The sequence below is a fragment of the Pavona decussata genome, unplaced genomic scaffold, assembly GCF_977016875.1.
Source record: "Pavona decussata unplaced genomic scaffold, jaPavDecu1.1 SCAFFOLD_366, whole genome shotgun sequence".
Lineage (NCBI taxonomy): Eukaryota > Metazoa > Cnidaria > Anthozoa > Scleractinia > Agariciidae > Pavona > Pavona decussata.
In genome coordinates, this window is record NW_028145742.1 from 452,459 (window position 1) to 468,916 (window position 16,458).

General features: G+C 38.7%; 2 protein-coding genes and 1 long non-coding RNA gene across 6 annotated transcripts in view; 1 reads left to right on the forward strand and 2 right to left on the reverse strand.

The window, feature by feature from the left end:
• LOC146452553 (uncharacterized) overlaps nt 1-16,458 on the reverse strand; it is a 172,781-nt gene that overhangs the window by 96,383 nt on the left and 59,940 nt on the right. The window lies entirely within an intron of this gene.
• LOC146452563 (uncharacterized) lies at nt 1,459-10,052 on the forward strand. Of its 4 annotated transcripts, none has more exons than XM_085097566.1 (5): nt 1,459-1,897; nt 5,026-5,271; nt 6,088-6,162; nt 6,466-6,761; nt 7,755-10,052. In XM_085097566.1, the coding sequence occupies exons 2-5, from the start codon at nt 5,165-5,167 to the stop codon at nt 7,964-7,966; spliced, it is 690 nt and encodes a 229-aa protein (XP_084953692.1). In that variant the 5' UTR covers nt 1,459-1,897; nt 5,026-5,164; the 3' UTR covers nt 7,967-10,052. The 4 variants fall into 4 exon arrangements, with proteins under 4 accessions (XP_084953692.1, XP_084953691.1, XP_084953694.1 ...); XM_085097565.1 differs by having other exon boundaries at nt 1,459-1,893; XM_085097568.1 differs by having other exon boundaries at nt 1,459-1,893; nt 5,087-5,271.
• LOC146452564 (uncharacterized) lies at nt 9,894-15,313 on the reverse strand. Its single transcript, XM_085097574.1, has 4 exons — nt 15,156-15,313; nt 14,025-14,063; nt 12,511-12,653; nt 9,894-10,839 (listed from the first exon to the last, which is right to left on the reverse strand). Exons 1-4 carry the CDS (start codon nt 15,263-15,265, stop codon nt 10,682-10,684), a joined length of 450 nt encoding a protein of 149 aa, XP_084953700.1. The 5' UTR covers nt 15,266-15,313; the 3' UTR covers nt 9,894-10,681.

The following is a 16,458-nucleotide window of genomic DNA, read 5'->3' on the forward strand; positions in this document are numbered from 1 at the left end:
TTAGAAACTATCCCCCTCATCCATCTGTATGTTTTAGCTTCTTTTGGATTGCGTAAAATCAATCCAAATGTGCCATATATATTTTGCTGTCTCGAGTAACCTGAATCGCAATTTTCAGACAGTTATTACGCAGGATGTCCTGAGGGCAGACCGTGTCTAAAATTCGGCTTGATATTTTTTTTATTTTGTTTTTTTTTTCTTCATGGTAGCTACAAATCTGCACATTAATTTATTCATTAAACTCTGCTCTCTCTCTCTCCTAGAAGGGATCTATTGTTCAGGCCCCAGTTGTTCAAAGGCCGGATAACTTTATCCGCTGGATAAGGCACTCTTCAGCGTCTAACATATACTTCACGTTAAATGTTGTCCAAGGTCCAGATTTTAAAATATATTTATCCCGATGATTGGTGGAAAATTGTGAAGCCTTTAGAATGTTAGTAAAAAAGTGCGCATGCTCAAACATATTGCCGACACAGCGGCAAAATGAGTGTGCATGCTCCGCAGATTTGTGATTCGAGCGAGAATCGACCACGAATGCTCCACTTCAATCGCCAAATTCACGCCTGTTACCACAATATTTTTTTTGTTGAATAAGAAATGTGATGGAGGAAGTTCGAAGGAACCTTTCCTGAAAGCGGCAACCTTATCTATTTTGATTTGGGATTATCCCCGCGAAACGAAAACAAACAATGAGAATTTTAAAAATGCCGCCATTTCGCCGCGTAAGATTGTTCACGAGTGACGAGCATGTGCACTCATTTTGCCACTTTGTCGATATTGCCGACATTTATTGGTAACTAAGTCTATTAGTCGTGTTCTGTTTATTCCCTTAGATCTAATTCTTCATTATTTCTGGACCGTCCCAAGGGGCGCATGCTCTCCACATTAGCTGCTCGTTCTTTCTATGTTTTTGCCCCCACACTGTGGAACAACCTTCCAGCAAATATTCGGGAAATTACATCACTTAGTAGTGGCTGTTACTCCGCTACCCTCCCCTCGGTAGTTTAGACACTCTCCCCAGATCGCGCTCGCTTTTACAAACCAAGATGGCGGCAGCTCCATCGAAGCGTACCAGTCTCGAAAATCCCACGGAAAAATAGGGGGGCTGTGAACAGTCTATACTAATAGCTAATATTAGTTGTGTTGGTTTCTGAATAAGTCGATTAAGAAACATATTAAATGTGTTTCCATGTTTGTTCCAAACACGTGTGATTTTCAACTCGTGTTTCATTAAAAAAAAAAACCTCGTGTTTCTGACTTGACTAAAGAGGGCTGTTCTGGTTAATTGTTATGAACATCATGAATTATTAATGAGGGTAATAAGATAAAATTTGACATATCTTTTTTGTTCAGAATAAGAAGCTTTGCATTGTCAAAATGTAAGGCTTACTGTCATAACACTTGCGTCAATCGAGAAGTAAACACAGATAATCTAAGAATAACTTTGATTGGCAGTTCCAGGGTATGACTGTTCATACCAAGAGCGTCTCTTGGAGACAAGTGACGTGATATGAATACGTTTGATTTGCTAAGTAGTTATTTAATGGATATGGTGAAACAAATTTGCATACCAAAGCTATATCAATCAAAGATCCCCGAGACTAACGAAATTTGTTGGCTAGACAGAAAAACAGGTTTTTAGACAGTTTACCACTAAGCAGCACCAGTATTACGTGCTCAAGGACAGCTAACATATTTGGAAGTGTTTCGTAATTACAATGTTTCGTTAAAAGTGTTTTGATGACACACGTGCATCAAAAGACCGAGCGATTTGGCAACGAAGGGTAGGTTAAAGGTCCATTTATGTCTTGGCTGGGTGCCCAGTGGAAGTTTCCTTAACCAGACAACGAGTCTGACAGTGTTCAAGAGTACAACATACCACTGAGTTATAAGGTAAGTATTGCTAGCTGTGGAATCAAATCCTTCTGTTAAGTTTTCGATTGCTTTTACAAGCTAGTTAAGTCGTGCATTACCAGGGTCCAGCTAAGATCGCATCTCTGCATTATGTTAGGCTAACTTTTGTCTGCAAGATGCACCTAGCTAAGATCGCATCACTGTATTATGTTTGGGTAACTTCTGTCTGCAATTGAGATGCATTGAGATATAAGCACAACGAGTTAGCTCGGAGCATTCCTCTAGTACTCCATAGCGCTCGGTTTCTTTTCGTAAAATGTGACAAATTAAATAAGGATACTTTCCCATGTTGAAAGCCTACCACAGCAGTTAAAATAAGTTGTGCAATGCCTGGTGTCGTAATATGTTAGTTGTCTATGTTTTTGAAAATGGCTCGCGCAAACACATACACATTACTAAGGAACTCAAGACGAAATGCGTCAACAATGAACAAATTTTAGTGTTGTACTTTCCACCTGGAATGTACTTTGAACTGACCTTATTCGTGCAGAGTAAGTGAAACTGAAGCAGGAGGTGTTTCTTATGCCAATTTGGACCTTTAGGGTAAGGCTTTCTGCACTTGTTTTACTTTTTTTAATGGCGGAAGAAGCAAAGAAGGTCGTCGGGTCTCAGCCATTTTTTTGGTGCATTAATTTCGCTAAACACACCAGACAAGAAAAACAAATATAGTGCTACAGGCTCTCAGTTCATTTCTTTAAGGGTTTAGATTCGAGCACGCACTCACTGAATAGAACAGTAATATTTACTTCAAAATGGACCCCAGAAAGGGCAAATTGTCCACCTGATTGAGAAATCAGTAAGCCAGTTTGATTGTCTTTAGAACAATTAGCTACATAGATGGGCTTGAAAGTTTCTTACTGTAGCAAAAGGCCGGGCGCGGGTCTTTTTCTAACGCCGGAAGACTGGAGAATCATACCACTTCTCTTCAAACTGAATACTACTTCCGTCCATTAGAACAGACCACAATTATTTTCTAAAGCAAACTGTCTGCTTCCTAAGGTCAGGTCACATATTCTTCAGAAGTGTTTTTTATTACTCGCAGCCCACACGTCTCCGTATGTTTGCGCTTTGTTCTCGCAATATTCAAATCAACTTAAACAAACTTGTTATCACCATCATTGAAAGTGCTGTGTACTGAACATTTCTTCGACAAGTTTCCTTCCAAGTGCTATCGTAAAGCGATAGTATAATCTTGACAAAACAAGCGACAGTTCAACTAAGTTTCCTTCCCGCGGTTGTTTCTGCATTTTCTTTGCCATTAAAATTAAACAATTAACAGTTAGCTTTCGTTGACTTAGTAAAAGCAAATAAAAAGCTTCAGACGTACGTGGAGTAATGCCATCATTTTTCGGCTTCTTTCAAGTCAATTTACTTTCACAATTTACCAGTTTTCAAAAAGTTTAATTGCAGTTGGCTCCATGTTGATTCAGATTTTAAGAAACAATGACATAAGTCCCGCATTCCTGCAGTTCGGCGGTAACTCATTCTTATATAAGTTTGTGAATCCCCTCAAGATAAACTTTTCATTTTAAAATAAAACTAATTATCAGCGCTTAATTAAATCATGGCTACAAAAAGGTCTCTTCCTTCGTGAAGAAACTTAAATTTATGAAGCAAAGAAACTAAACACATTTTTACCAATCATGCGGACTGCATCTTGCGACCGATTTTCTTTTCCAGATTCAAGTCTGACAATTTAGGTATGACGATAACTGATTTCCATTTGATAACGCGATTTTCACATAACTGAAGAACTGTTTATCTTGTCGAACAATGTAATTGCGTAGGTAACCCACTCCGTTGGTTTAATCTTTTTTCAAGGCCGGGCGACACTTTTTCAATGTCGTACTTAAATCAAACCTCTGTATAACTTCAAATAACAAATGGAATTGTACAAGATTGAGTCGTTGCTTTTTGCTACAGAACAAACATCTGACGCAAAAAAACAGAGTAAACCTCAGGGCCCAGTTGTTCAAAGCCCGATTAAGCTAATCCTGGATTAACGTGAACTACTTATCGGTAAAGATTCTTCCAAAAGATTTTTGCCCCTCAGTTTTGGCTTAGACGTTTTTTTACCTTTAGCTTGAAATTAGGGTTTAAAATCACTTTTAAAGAGAGAGATGAAAACCTCGATTAACTTTGAATCGTAGAATAGCGTTAATCGGCTTTCGAACAACCCGGCCCTGGGCTTGAACCAAAAAAAAAAACTGAAATCAAGCAGACATCGGCTATGGCCGTGTTGGACAGTTAGGCAGGTGTTTACAGAAAATTCGATTGTTCCTTATACCCCTAAGGATTCAAAGCGACACCAGTTCACTTAAACGCCAATGTCAGCCCTCCAGTGCAACTGCAGCCAGAGACCTTTAGAAAACAAGTGTTCGAAACGAAAAGGATTAGCTAACATCATTCAAAACACCGACTGCGTCAAGTTCGTCGCTGAACGCAAAGAGCAAAATCAAGCTTTCTGGGATATATTTCTTTTTCGTATTTCGCTAAAAACTCGAAGTCAAACTACTCGTACTATAATCTAAAGGTGTCTTATTTTTGGGAGGCGACTGCTACTTCTGTTAAGCATGCCAACGTTTCTTTCGAATTCAGCTCGACTAAGTGTTTCAGTGTCTTTTTAAGAAAGAAATTGCAAATTTTGTTCCGTAGGTTCATTTACTCAGTATTGTTGGTGACAAGTTCCAGATAAATGAAGCCACTAATATCTTTATCATACTAAAATCAGCATTACAAAGACAAATGAATATCAACTGCAATGCTAATTTCACAATGTAGCAATCTTTTCAGTTAATGTAATGAAAACAAAGACTCCAGTGCACTGACACTATTCCCATAAGTGAATTGAAGCTGAAAGCCAACAACAGTCACCATGAATTCAGGTTGAGTGTAATCACTTTTCATTGTCTTTAGTCTCTTGTTCTTTTGTAACGAGGAAGTTCATTTTGATACCCTTGAGAATTTGGGGTAGCGTCCTTACACGCATTGCACGTTTAACCAATTTGTTTTCATCGCACGTTTAACCAACTTGTTTTCATTTTGTTCGACATCAGTGTAAAACTTTATCAATCCGCTACTATTCTCAACAACTAATTTTTCCCTACACAGATTTCCTTGAGATCGGCTCCTGACTCATTGACGTGAAGTTTTCCTCCTTGTTCTCCCTCAGCGGTGAGCTCTAACAAAACTCTTACAAGCAAATCAAGATCCAGCTCGTTATTGGTTCCATCAACAGCTGGATTTCAACATGTCCGAGGTAATAGATCTGGAAGATCTGGACTATGACAGTATATACCGCCAGGAAGGTGATTCGGAGTACCTCAGGGCATCAACGCCGCACTCCATGTTGGACGGGTATGTACAGACGACGACATGTGATCACTCTCCGCTAGTCTCCAAGTAGCGACAATTGTTTGAGCATCTGAGTGGTGAAGATATATACACGCTTGTGGCTAAGGCCCGTACTTCGATTGAGCCGCCGGAATCGAATTCTATGAATTAAGTTCATGTAAAGTACGGCGTGTGAATCAATAGGTGGATTGCATTGCCACCATGTTGGTGGACAAAAAAAAAAAGAAAATTCGTTGATATAGTTTGCATAAAAGTGGAAGTGTAACTTCCAGAAGAGAAAAATCTTATTGTTCCTATCCACCAACATGGCCGCCTTGACATCATATGCAATCCTCCACAGTCAGATCGGTCGATCTAATGCGGATCGGCGCAGCCGTGGGATAACGACTGTGGATCGGCTTTTATTCAGACGCCGTACTTCACATGCACCGAATTAAAAGGAGAAACTGACCAAAATTCGCAATTTTCTTCAGTCATAGTATGCTTCGGTGAATTAATTTCGGCTGAATTGTGAAGTATACGGCGTCTGAACCGGGCCTAACTTAATCATCAGGCTTTGTTACGTCGGCTTCATGATGAGATATTAGGCGAATAAGCAACAAACGAATTCCTAGATGTAGGCTACTAAATTTCGCTTTGTTATCTCAAGCAAGAATACATAGTTGAGCGACAAGCGAATCCCGGTCAAAACCCACCTCAACACAAGTTTCCGAGCAGCAGACGATTTCGTGCTTACCGGTGAGTTTCGCTTCTCGCGAAAAAGGGAATACTTTTCATTTAAAGATTAAACATAACATACTTTTTGTTTCTTTGATCCAGGAAAACAAGCCAACTGCCACAACCACGTCTGATAACGATCAAGTCTTACACGGAAATATGTATAGAGGCTGGAGAGTGAGTATTGCGCATGTTCGTGTATGTTTGATGAATCGACCAGTGTAAGCCGGGAATGATGCAGTGTGCTATCCTCTCCTCTTCTTCCTTTTCTTCCCCTAATATCAACTCCCTTGACCTTCTCCCATTTCAAAAAGAGAGCCTTTTTCCAAGCATTTTATGCACACAAGTAAACAAGGTGTTATTTATAAAATGTGGGAGGAGATGGGATCTAAACGTTAAAAATGTGTTGAAATCCTTAACCCAGTAGTCTTTTGAAGTTTTGTAGTATTCATTGATGTACGCTGTGTACCTTTTTTTCAGTTCCACCGGGCCAGAGGATTCTTCTCCAAAAGTAAACCCAAAGTTCAAGACAACAGACCCCAAGTTTAAAGAACCCAACAATAACACAAGACTAGCAGATTCAACACCAGACACAAATCGAAAGTTCTCGAAACCCAAGATGAAATTCCCGAAAAGTAAGGATAAGGTGAACGTATGGACAAGACAAAACAACGTGAAAGTAAAGAAGAGAGATCGGGCGCCATGTTGGTTGGTGGTGTTCGCCTTCTGCTGTGGTGTTAGTAAGGAACATCAGTGGTACAGCTTGTTGGGAAAAGGTGGGTTTTCCTGACTCAAACGCATATTTAGCCTGTGTACCAGACGTCGTTGAGAGGGAAAAGGGAGGGGTCACAGCGAGCTTAGGAGGGAGAGGGGGAGGGGCACTGTTCCCTTTTTTTCTCTTCTCCTGATTCGTTAATTACCCTGACATGAGATATTAACTAGCATTTTTTTCTTCGGCCAAATTTCCCTTCACTTACGCTCTTGTTGGAATTTACAGGGAATCAAATTCGCACTATCATTTATTGGTCGGTGAGATTTCACCGGTTGTATTGGTAACTAGGGAAGGAAGGGAGGAACAGTATTTTTTTTACTGACGAAAACTTTTCTTCTACGTTCCTTCTGTACGACTGCCAACAAACTGCGAGTTCAAATTCGTATATACGGATAAATCCCACTACCAATGAATTACAGTAAGCAAATTACATCACATAAAATGGCTTGTATCATTTTTCTTTACGCGGGAGGCTCAGAAAATGTAGTCGAACAAAAGCGTTTAGTTGCACTCTCTCGCTTTTTGTCCAACACTTTGCAACTCTTAAATAAAAATCGTACGCGGTACATTTTTTTAAAAGAATTTAAGTTACCATACATTTAAACTGGATAACTTCTAAACCCAAGATGGATGCCGAACTGAAGCTGGGTGTCATACGAATGGGTAGTATACTTAACTTGAGATAACTGAGACCTCTGACTAGGCACTCCTTTTTTCCGGGGAAGTGGTAAGGAGGTGGACAACATGTACAATCTATACCTTAAAAAAATCGCTAAGGTACCCGGTACTATACTGATCCATTTGTCAGATACGAAATAGCTTGCCACTGAAAACGAGACAAAAAACGTCGTAACCAGGGCACTTCGTAATCTCGTACCCAGATCTCCCACGGTCATTCCCGAACCGACGACTGAGATCGGGGTACGAGATTAGGCACTTCGTGTACCTAAAATCCGCGGTTTATCTGAAGCTTCACAATGTTTTATTTTCCTCTCAGGTGTGTTCATAGCGTTCTTCATGTCCATTATATACCTGGTGGTCAGCTTAGCCGTTCTTCCGTTCCTCATTATCGCTGCTGCGGTGAGCGCTGTGTTCTTTGGTGCCGGGATAGTGTCATACTTTGCTTTTTCGTCCAAGAAGGTTGGTGTTTCATTTGACGAAGATGGCGATGCGTCTTGTCTTGGAACAGTTTGGGGATCCTGGGTCTAGCTGAATTTTCGAAATGGAAATATTTCCAGGCTCCACTGTGATGTGCAATGAAGCTCAGTCAAGAAATCCTCTCAACATGAACAGCCATTTCTTTTGTGGATTACAAACCCTGTAAGGAGCAGCCCTGCTCTTAGCAATTACACAATCAAATAACTCAAAAATTTTACCAGACAACTAGAATATGAACAAATTAATATATTCTTGCCACCAATCGTCGATGGTTTAAAAAGCGTCAAACCACAAGTGATGTATACATAAAATATTGCTTTTTTGTGGCGAAGAAAACTTATATTAACTACGATGATGTTGCACGGAAAAGGGCGACTAGTCTATTCGTAAGGACACTTTTAGCAACGGTCTATACTGTATATTGAGCCCGCGCCCACCTGCCATGCCCAGACTCCCACGGACAACGAAATAAGAGAACGGAGACCTGTACTAGGTTCTAGATGGTTGTTATCACGAGGATGTAAAAGCTGGAATGGGCAGAAGCGTACTTGTGAAGCGTCATTTATACAGTGCATCTGAGAGTGGTTGCAACTACCATGCCAGTGAGAGCATAAAGGTGCGCTCCACGGGGTTTGCATCCAACATTGAACAAGATTTTTGTCTTCAAACGGTCTTAGCAGCGCCCGCCTCAGCTGACACATGAGAATCAACGGCCCCAAGCTAGCCTCAAGATGCCGAAGTTTTTAACACAACTGGATGAAACAGTTTTAATAGCAAACGTATCACTGCGTGTAAGTCATCGAAGCTCCTTTGCCGTAAGGGATCCATAGTGTTGGGGCTTGGAAACGTTTTCTCGAGCAAGTGTAATACAATAGTAAATTGCCCCCTGAAGGTTCTAACAATTTCAATGTTTAAGTGTACAAACCAATTCTAGGGAGACGTTTGGACTGCATTTCTGTCATGGTTAGGTCAAAGAAAACGTTTCAGTTTGACGAGAGGAAAAGAATAATTATATTTATAAGTTACCAGCAAAAAAACAAATTGTTTGGCACTTCTTTTATAAAGAGGTGACCAGTATTGTATAAATATAAAAATGTTATGGGATTTCATTTTGCATTTTGTTTTTTGTTTAATTTTTTCTCCAGTTTGTTTGTTTATCGCGACACGAGGGCTTTACAATGTTAATGTTGTTCGTAGATTTGTACATATTAAGATAATGGTACGTGACAAATGTTTTATTTGTTAATTAGAAAAAAAACTGTTTTAAGGTTTTGTAAATTAACTCCAATAACTATTGAACGAATGAAATTACAAGTATTTTGTACGTTTGACTAGTAACGCCGTCTTCGAATACCTAGACGTTACATTAGCTGTAGCAATTAATAGGACTGAAATCGAAATTCCTTTCGAAAAATTGAGGAACAGATTGTTTGGGATGATTAGATTCGGGCTTGAGGGAGATTCGAATTTTGTTCTATTAATTTTTACTTTGCACTAAATACATTCGATCCAGGCAAGGAAGGGGATCGTTTATATTGATGTCTTTAGTTTACATTCACATTCTATAGAGGGTCTGTTATGCGGATTTGCGGGATAACATGTCCCTTATAAAATTAACATAGGTTGATCTCTTTTTTTTATATTTGTCTTACGATTGGCTGGAACATTCAAACAATCTGAATAAACTAAGTCAAAAAATGAGACCACCGAAATTCGAAAAAAAATTGAGAGAAAGTTATAAACATCTTCTGGCTTTGCATTGTAGCCATTTCTAAACTAAAATCAGAATAGAGCAGTTCCCTTATGACTGTCGGAAACCAAATCCCAAATTATCTGCTCTGTTCAATGAACCAATCAGAACTCGAAAAAGAAGCGGTGAGTGACAAGCGCAGAAAAACATATGTTATATATGATAAGGTTTTTCTGGATTGGTTGAAAAAAAATCAAGTTCGATTTCATCAAACTGATCGATCAAATCAGCCGTTGAATACGTTTATTTACTCACTATTTATATTCCAATACAGCTACCCTTCAAATTAAGGATTATAAGCAGAGCGTGGTCAGTAGCTAGGATACATAAGGTCGGTCGGACACCAGGTCCCTGAATACTTGTGGGTTTCCTGTGGCTCTTTAATAGCAAGACACACTTTCAAGACTCCTAGTATTCCAATCATTCGTAAAATTGTTTTCAATCGTTTTGACTCAACAAAAGCTCGATAAAACAAACCGCAATGATGTAATAATTTTAATAGCTTCAACAGTTACTTAAAAAACTACTACCCTGATTGTATTAGGAAGTCATAGGAAACCCTCCAGGACCACTAGAAAATCCGTGTCTTACAATGTATTAAAGGGGAAGTATCATGAGGTTTTTGGTATCTTTTGTTAAAAATGATGAAATAAGACCTTCAATCAGCTGCCAAATAATTCTAGAATGATTAGAGGAAAGAAATCAACTCAATTCTTGAAAGGAACAACTCGTGATCTGTTCTAGCGCATTTTGGAAACAAAAATGTGAGAACTTGAAAAACATTAGCCTGACATTTTTCAAGTTTCAATCCATTCCATCCTACTCTGTCTCTGGCCAGAGGCACTAATCGACAGTTTTATTGCATTGGGGTGATAATTTATAGCAAACTTGACAATTATTTCATTGTTTCTGCTGACAGACAAACATTTTTGGGTTTTGAAATGGCAGCAAATTTGCGTGATACTTCCCCTTTAAACAGACTGTTCGACAAAATGCTTATTGTAGCCGGTTTTCCCTTAGGATATGAATAGTGGAGTATTTGAGCTGTCGTTATCTTGGCAGCAGCCCAGCGGGTAACAAAGGCAATAACAGATACCGAACAGGATAATGAACGGCAGCAACAAAGCTCCAATAACCAAATAGAACAGGAGAAGGATAAGAAACCAGAAACAACCTGTAAAAAACACAAATAAAAAAATTCCCTTTTAATTGTTCGCTTCCTCACTCGAAAACTTAAATAATTTCCTTTAAAGTGCATATGAAGCAAAATTTATTTTTGCGCAGTCACAAAATATCACGTTTGAAATGTAAGATTCCAAAGTTTAAGATGTCTAGAGTGAAACTTGGCGTTTCTACAAACGCTGAAAAATGTGGATAATTTGGACATGAAAAATGGTTGTTCGAATCGCGCAGTCAAAATACCACGTGACAATGTCCGCTGACGTAATGTTGGGTACAATATGGCGGATAGTGCGAAAGAGAAGGCTAGAGGAGGGAGATATTGCGTTGCTGAGGACCCTAACAATAAAGATTTAAAAACAGTAGTTAAACCCCTACGGGAGTTTATTGAATGCATCAGTTTCCTTCACAGTAAGAAATCCGCGAGCGTAAACAAAACTATTGACCTCAGCATTACTTCACAAGAGGGAATTTCGCAATAAACTCGACCCAGTCTCCGGACCATTTTTCAGGTCAAAATGGTCCAAGTTTTTCGGCGCTTGTGAAATCGCCAATTTTCATTCTATACAACTCAAACTTTGGAAACTTACATTTCCACGATATATTTATAACTGCGCAAAAGTAAATTTCGCTTCGTATGCACTTGGTCTGTATTTCATCGCTACGATCGCTGTTAAAAGTGCACAGCCGCCTTAGTGTTTGCTGGAGAGATGGCAGTGCTATAACAGAGAAACAGGACTCTATAACAAAAACGAAAAATGTCCAGCGTTTGGCAACTCAAGCAACTTACACTGCGTGAATAACAAACCGGACGGTGGTAAAATGAATAATTCACGTGTATATCACGTGTACGGAGTCATACACTGAAGTATAAGGACCGACGTACAAGGTTGTACAATTAACAATTATCCTGAGAAATCGCGCGGAATATCGCCTGATACTTAGCCGACGAGGCCATAGGCCGAGTTGGCTAATCCGCAAGATCGAGCAGGATAATTCAGTGTTTCATTATTCAACAGATTGATAATAAGGCGCAGTTGTATTGCAGAAAAGCTGGAGACGATCTTTCTTTTGCCATTTTTCTCCCCGACAAACGAAATTACGTATATCGCAGGATATCTCTTGTGCAAGGAGGACGAATATCGAGTATACGATAACCATATTTGGGCATTGTTACAATGTGTTGAATAATAATGACAGTATCCGTTTGATTCCTTAAACTTCTGTATACGGAAACCTGGTACAAGCGTATAAGATCCGTATATTTTTGACATACCTTGACCTATACTGATCATTATAGACTTCATTATACTTCATACCACGTCCTTCTATTTTCTGTATACGACTTTGTGCACGACCTGAATAAGGGACCTTATACCAATAATTTCATGCAGTGTTGAAACGATTTCCTCTCGTCAGCACTGTGTTAGAATTTTTAAAATATTAAAATTTTGGAGTCAACTTCGTTTCCTGTCGCGTGCAGGAAAGACGAAGACCCTCAAGCGAGGTTTCTGCGTCAGTGCTGCGTCAACAGGTCACAACAAGTTGCTTGGTAACATCGCTGTTCAAATAATACCGCTTTCAGGTAAGAGGCGGAAGTCTCATCGTTAAAGGGATTTTTTTCTGATTATATTTAGTGAATTATGGAACGTCAGCAAGTTCCTACCTTTTCCTTTCAACATGTACCATTCGTAATCACTGTCGCAGGCCAAACAGCAGTAGTCCGTACAGCTACGCTCATCTCCATAGTTTATAGCAGTGTTTGGTTGGTACCGAGGTGCTGCTAAGGCGGGCCGGTGTGTATACCCACTAAAATAACAATCAAGATACTCTATTATTTAAGTCCCTGCAGTGGTCAGTATCGAATTTCTCAGCTCCTTCAGGGTTTATTGCAAAAATTGGCCAATGAAGGCCCACTGGGCCCCCTTCCGGCTGTAATTTTAGAGGGCGGTTTTTCAAATAAAGGAGCCCACAAAAAGATATTTGAGCTTCTTTGTACAGTCTATTCACGAACAACTCGAGAAAGTGCAGAACACGAACACAGAAACAAACGAAGAAGAGAAAGACAATTGAGACAGTAAGAGGCTGTAAATTTCGAAGTATAGAGCGGCGGTCACATCAATCTTATCGTCAGTGATGTTTTCGAATACTTTATTTCAGAAAATAAGTAATGTCCGTGGGCACAATTTTGTGCGCCCCATCTGACACGCCAACGTAAATTTTATAGCGGAAATCCCACGCTCTAGAATAAATCCTGCTATTTTTAACATTTCTATTGTCAAACAAACAGTTCATGAAAAAAAAAAAAAAAAAAAAAAAAAGGAAAAGATCACAAATATGAAATTCTCGATGTTCAATCAAAACTCTCAACTGGTATTGAAAGAAAACATTTAAAACAAAACATTTAACAGAACAAATTATGGAAAATACTCTACTAGGGGAAAGATAATTAAAATCTGGAATGAAATACCAAAGACTATCAAATGCTCTGCATCTTTAAAAATCTTTAAAACGAAAATCAAGCAATTTATATTGCAAAAGTGATACTGACATAGATCTTATATTTGTAAATTGATTAGTTAGCTTAGCACAACATTAATTGCACTGGTTAATAACTTTTGTATATGATTCCAGTCTCTTATACCATATAACAAAATTTAGAGTTTTTTTAGATTGTAACAACATAATATACTTGCTGTATTATTTCAATATGGGAAATAAAGTCATTCATTCAAAGCAATCGGCGTAAGAACAGTTAGGAGAATTAGGATGCATTTTGATTATCATTATTATAGTTATTATTATTATTATTTTAAAGTATAAATCAATGAACGAATAATACTGTTGTAACTTGATGAGATTTTTTTCCCTTATCTTCAAAAAAAAATTGTGCTTAAAGAGTCTTTTTTTAATCGAAAAGAATTGTAAATAAGTTTTAATAGCTCTTTTCTCCACTTTTAACCTGTAAATAAGTTATTATTTTATATTTAAAAAAATTATTATTATTATTATTATTATTATTATTATTGTCATCATCATCACTATTATTATTATTATTATTATTATTATTATTATTATTATTATTATTATTACTATTATTATTATTATTATTACTTTATTTTATTTTTTACAGCACGGTAACACAAAACAGACATATGTAATAGATTGGAAGTGATTTACCCAGCTGCCTCCACTGTATTAACTTGAACTGCAACAACTCTAAAAAGCAAACACAAAACAATTTGCCAGTTTTGTAGACAATACAACATAGAAATGGTTATATTTTCAAAAATCTTTCCACGAGATTCTAAATAATCAGTTCAGCTTACTAATAATGGAATAATAATGGAAATGTTGATTCCACTTGTAACCTGGATGGCTGTGTTTGTGAAAGCTGATCAGTGCAATGCAAGACTAATGCGTGAGCTTATGTCACTGTTTTTAATGCTTCAGTTATCTGACCCCTTGCCAAGTCTCGCTCGAATCACTTCAGTCTGTCAGTTCAATCCCTTCTATTACAAAGCACGGAACGACAAAATATTAAAGTAAAAATCGTCAATTTTACCACGCTGAGTATCATAACAAATAAAGAGCCGAAGTTCAGTTTTAAGCGGCAAAACACCCCAGCGTTCAGGTAGAAATTGTACGCAATTCCTTGCAGATCGAATACAGACAGAATCATTTATTTTGATGGCACTTTGCGTTGAGATATTTGGTATAATTCGGCGAGTCGCCTGAGAAAAAAATAACCGTTACCCACCAGTTAACTTCCTTTTACGTTTGCGCTGCTACTAATTTTGTTGCAAGTGATATACAGCGGCCCTGCAATGTCGTGTGAGCTGCCAGAGCTCATTCTGACGAGTCGGAGATCATGTGACCTTCGCACGAGCAATACTGTCCAAGTGGCGAGTTACTTTGCCGAATTTCCATGACTTTTCATGCGTGTTTCACAACAGCACTCGGGACAAAACCTTAAGACGGACGAGCTGTGGTGATAATGGTGCAAACATTCCTTGATTCTCGTGATAAATTACGCATTAGTTTAGGTATCATATCTCACTTCCGCCTTTTCGCAGAAACTACTGTAGCTCAATTCAGCCCACTGTTTACCAGCTCAAGTTCTTTTGGTCTTGACCTTATGAAAACACAATGTTTTCTACGCCTTACATGTAAGTTACATGTAAGTATCTGTGAATATAGATTAAAGTGGTCATTTAACAGACTGATGCATTTAGTTAAACACTAGAATGCGGTGTCCGGGAGCAGAATATTTGAGAATGAGATTCATTATCATAAAACTTACAGCCTTACCCTTCATCCGTTGCAGCCAGAAGTGTTTTCTTCGTAACGTCAACACCTCCAATCCTGGTACGTTCTTCCTGAACAGCAATTATCCCCTCAACACCTTGTCCGTTGTTCATTTTTAGTTCAAAAACTCTCAACTCGTTACGGTTTGCTTCGCTCCAGTGCTGCGTCACGTCGGTAGCGATTTCATTCCCAGGCTCCGAAGCGGTCGAATAACGCCACTCCTGGCGTGACAACAGACAAGAAATGAACCCGGTCTCGGTGAGTCCATCGGGTTTGACCAAAATCTCTCGTTTTGTTTTACAACATGCAGGAGCCAAATCTCCTTGTTGTTGGCTGTTTGACAACAAGGCAGTTTATAGGTTAGCATGATTTTGCACTCAGCGCACGCTAAGCGGATCGTTGCCGGGCAGTTCAGTTACACGTTTTAAGATAACGATAGAGATTGAACGGTCTCTTAAATGCTCAAAGATTTGGCTTTTTATTCTGCTCGAATTCTGATTATCGCCTCATTTTTCAGCAGAGAAGGTGCCTCTATGGTCAGATTTTTTATAAAAAAAATCTCGAATGCTTCAATTTACATGAATATCGCCTTTGTACAGAAATAAATCTACCTCGGAAAGGTACTGCACCTCAGGTGACAACAGAAGAAATAAAACACCTGCTTCTTCTTTCTTATTGCAAATTTTTTCCAAAGTACTCTCTACTCGCCAGTTTTGTTTTTAAAGTGCTAATTGCTCGCAAGAAAAACTCGATCAATGGTCGCGCTCGATAAAAAACATCTGTGATTATACCTCCGTCGGTAAAAGTACGCAACGCATTTTTAAATAACGTCGAATCAGTATAACGATATCAAGCGACCACCCTTTATTAAGCCGTCGGTCGTCAAAGTCCCGAAAATTACCTCCCTTAATCACTGTAATTTTGACCTCTGTTAAACGGTTACCAACGAGCCAACGTTAAACGGTCCCAACGAGCTGTTTCTACGATTGTATTGATCTATTTTAAACGGTCACTTTGTAAAGGAAACCCCTCAAAAATGGTAACAAATAGCGTGCCAGGCAATTGAATTTCTAACGACCAACGTTTACTGGTTGTAGCATGGTGGCGTAATGTTTTATTTGTCCGTTTCTATACCATGTTCTCCTTTGTCATACCATTTAACCGTGGCAGTTTCTTAACCAAGCAAGTGATTTTGTGAGTGCTTTTGTGCATAAAATGTGCACTAAGTTAACAAATGTTACTATAAAATTTCGTCTTAATTGTGTTTGACATGTATTTTTAAGCGGTCACTAAGAAATTCCCCGAC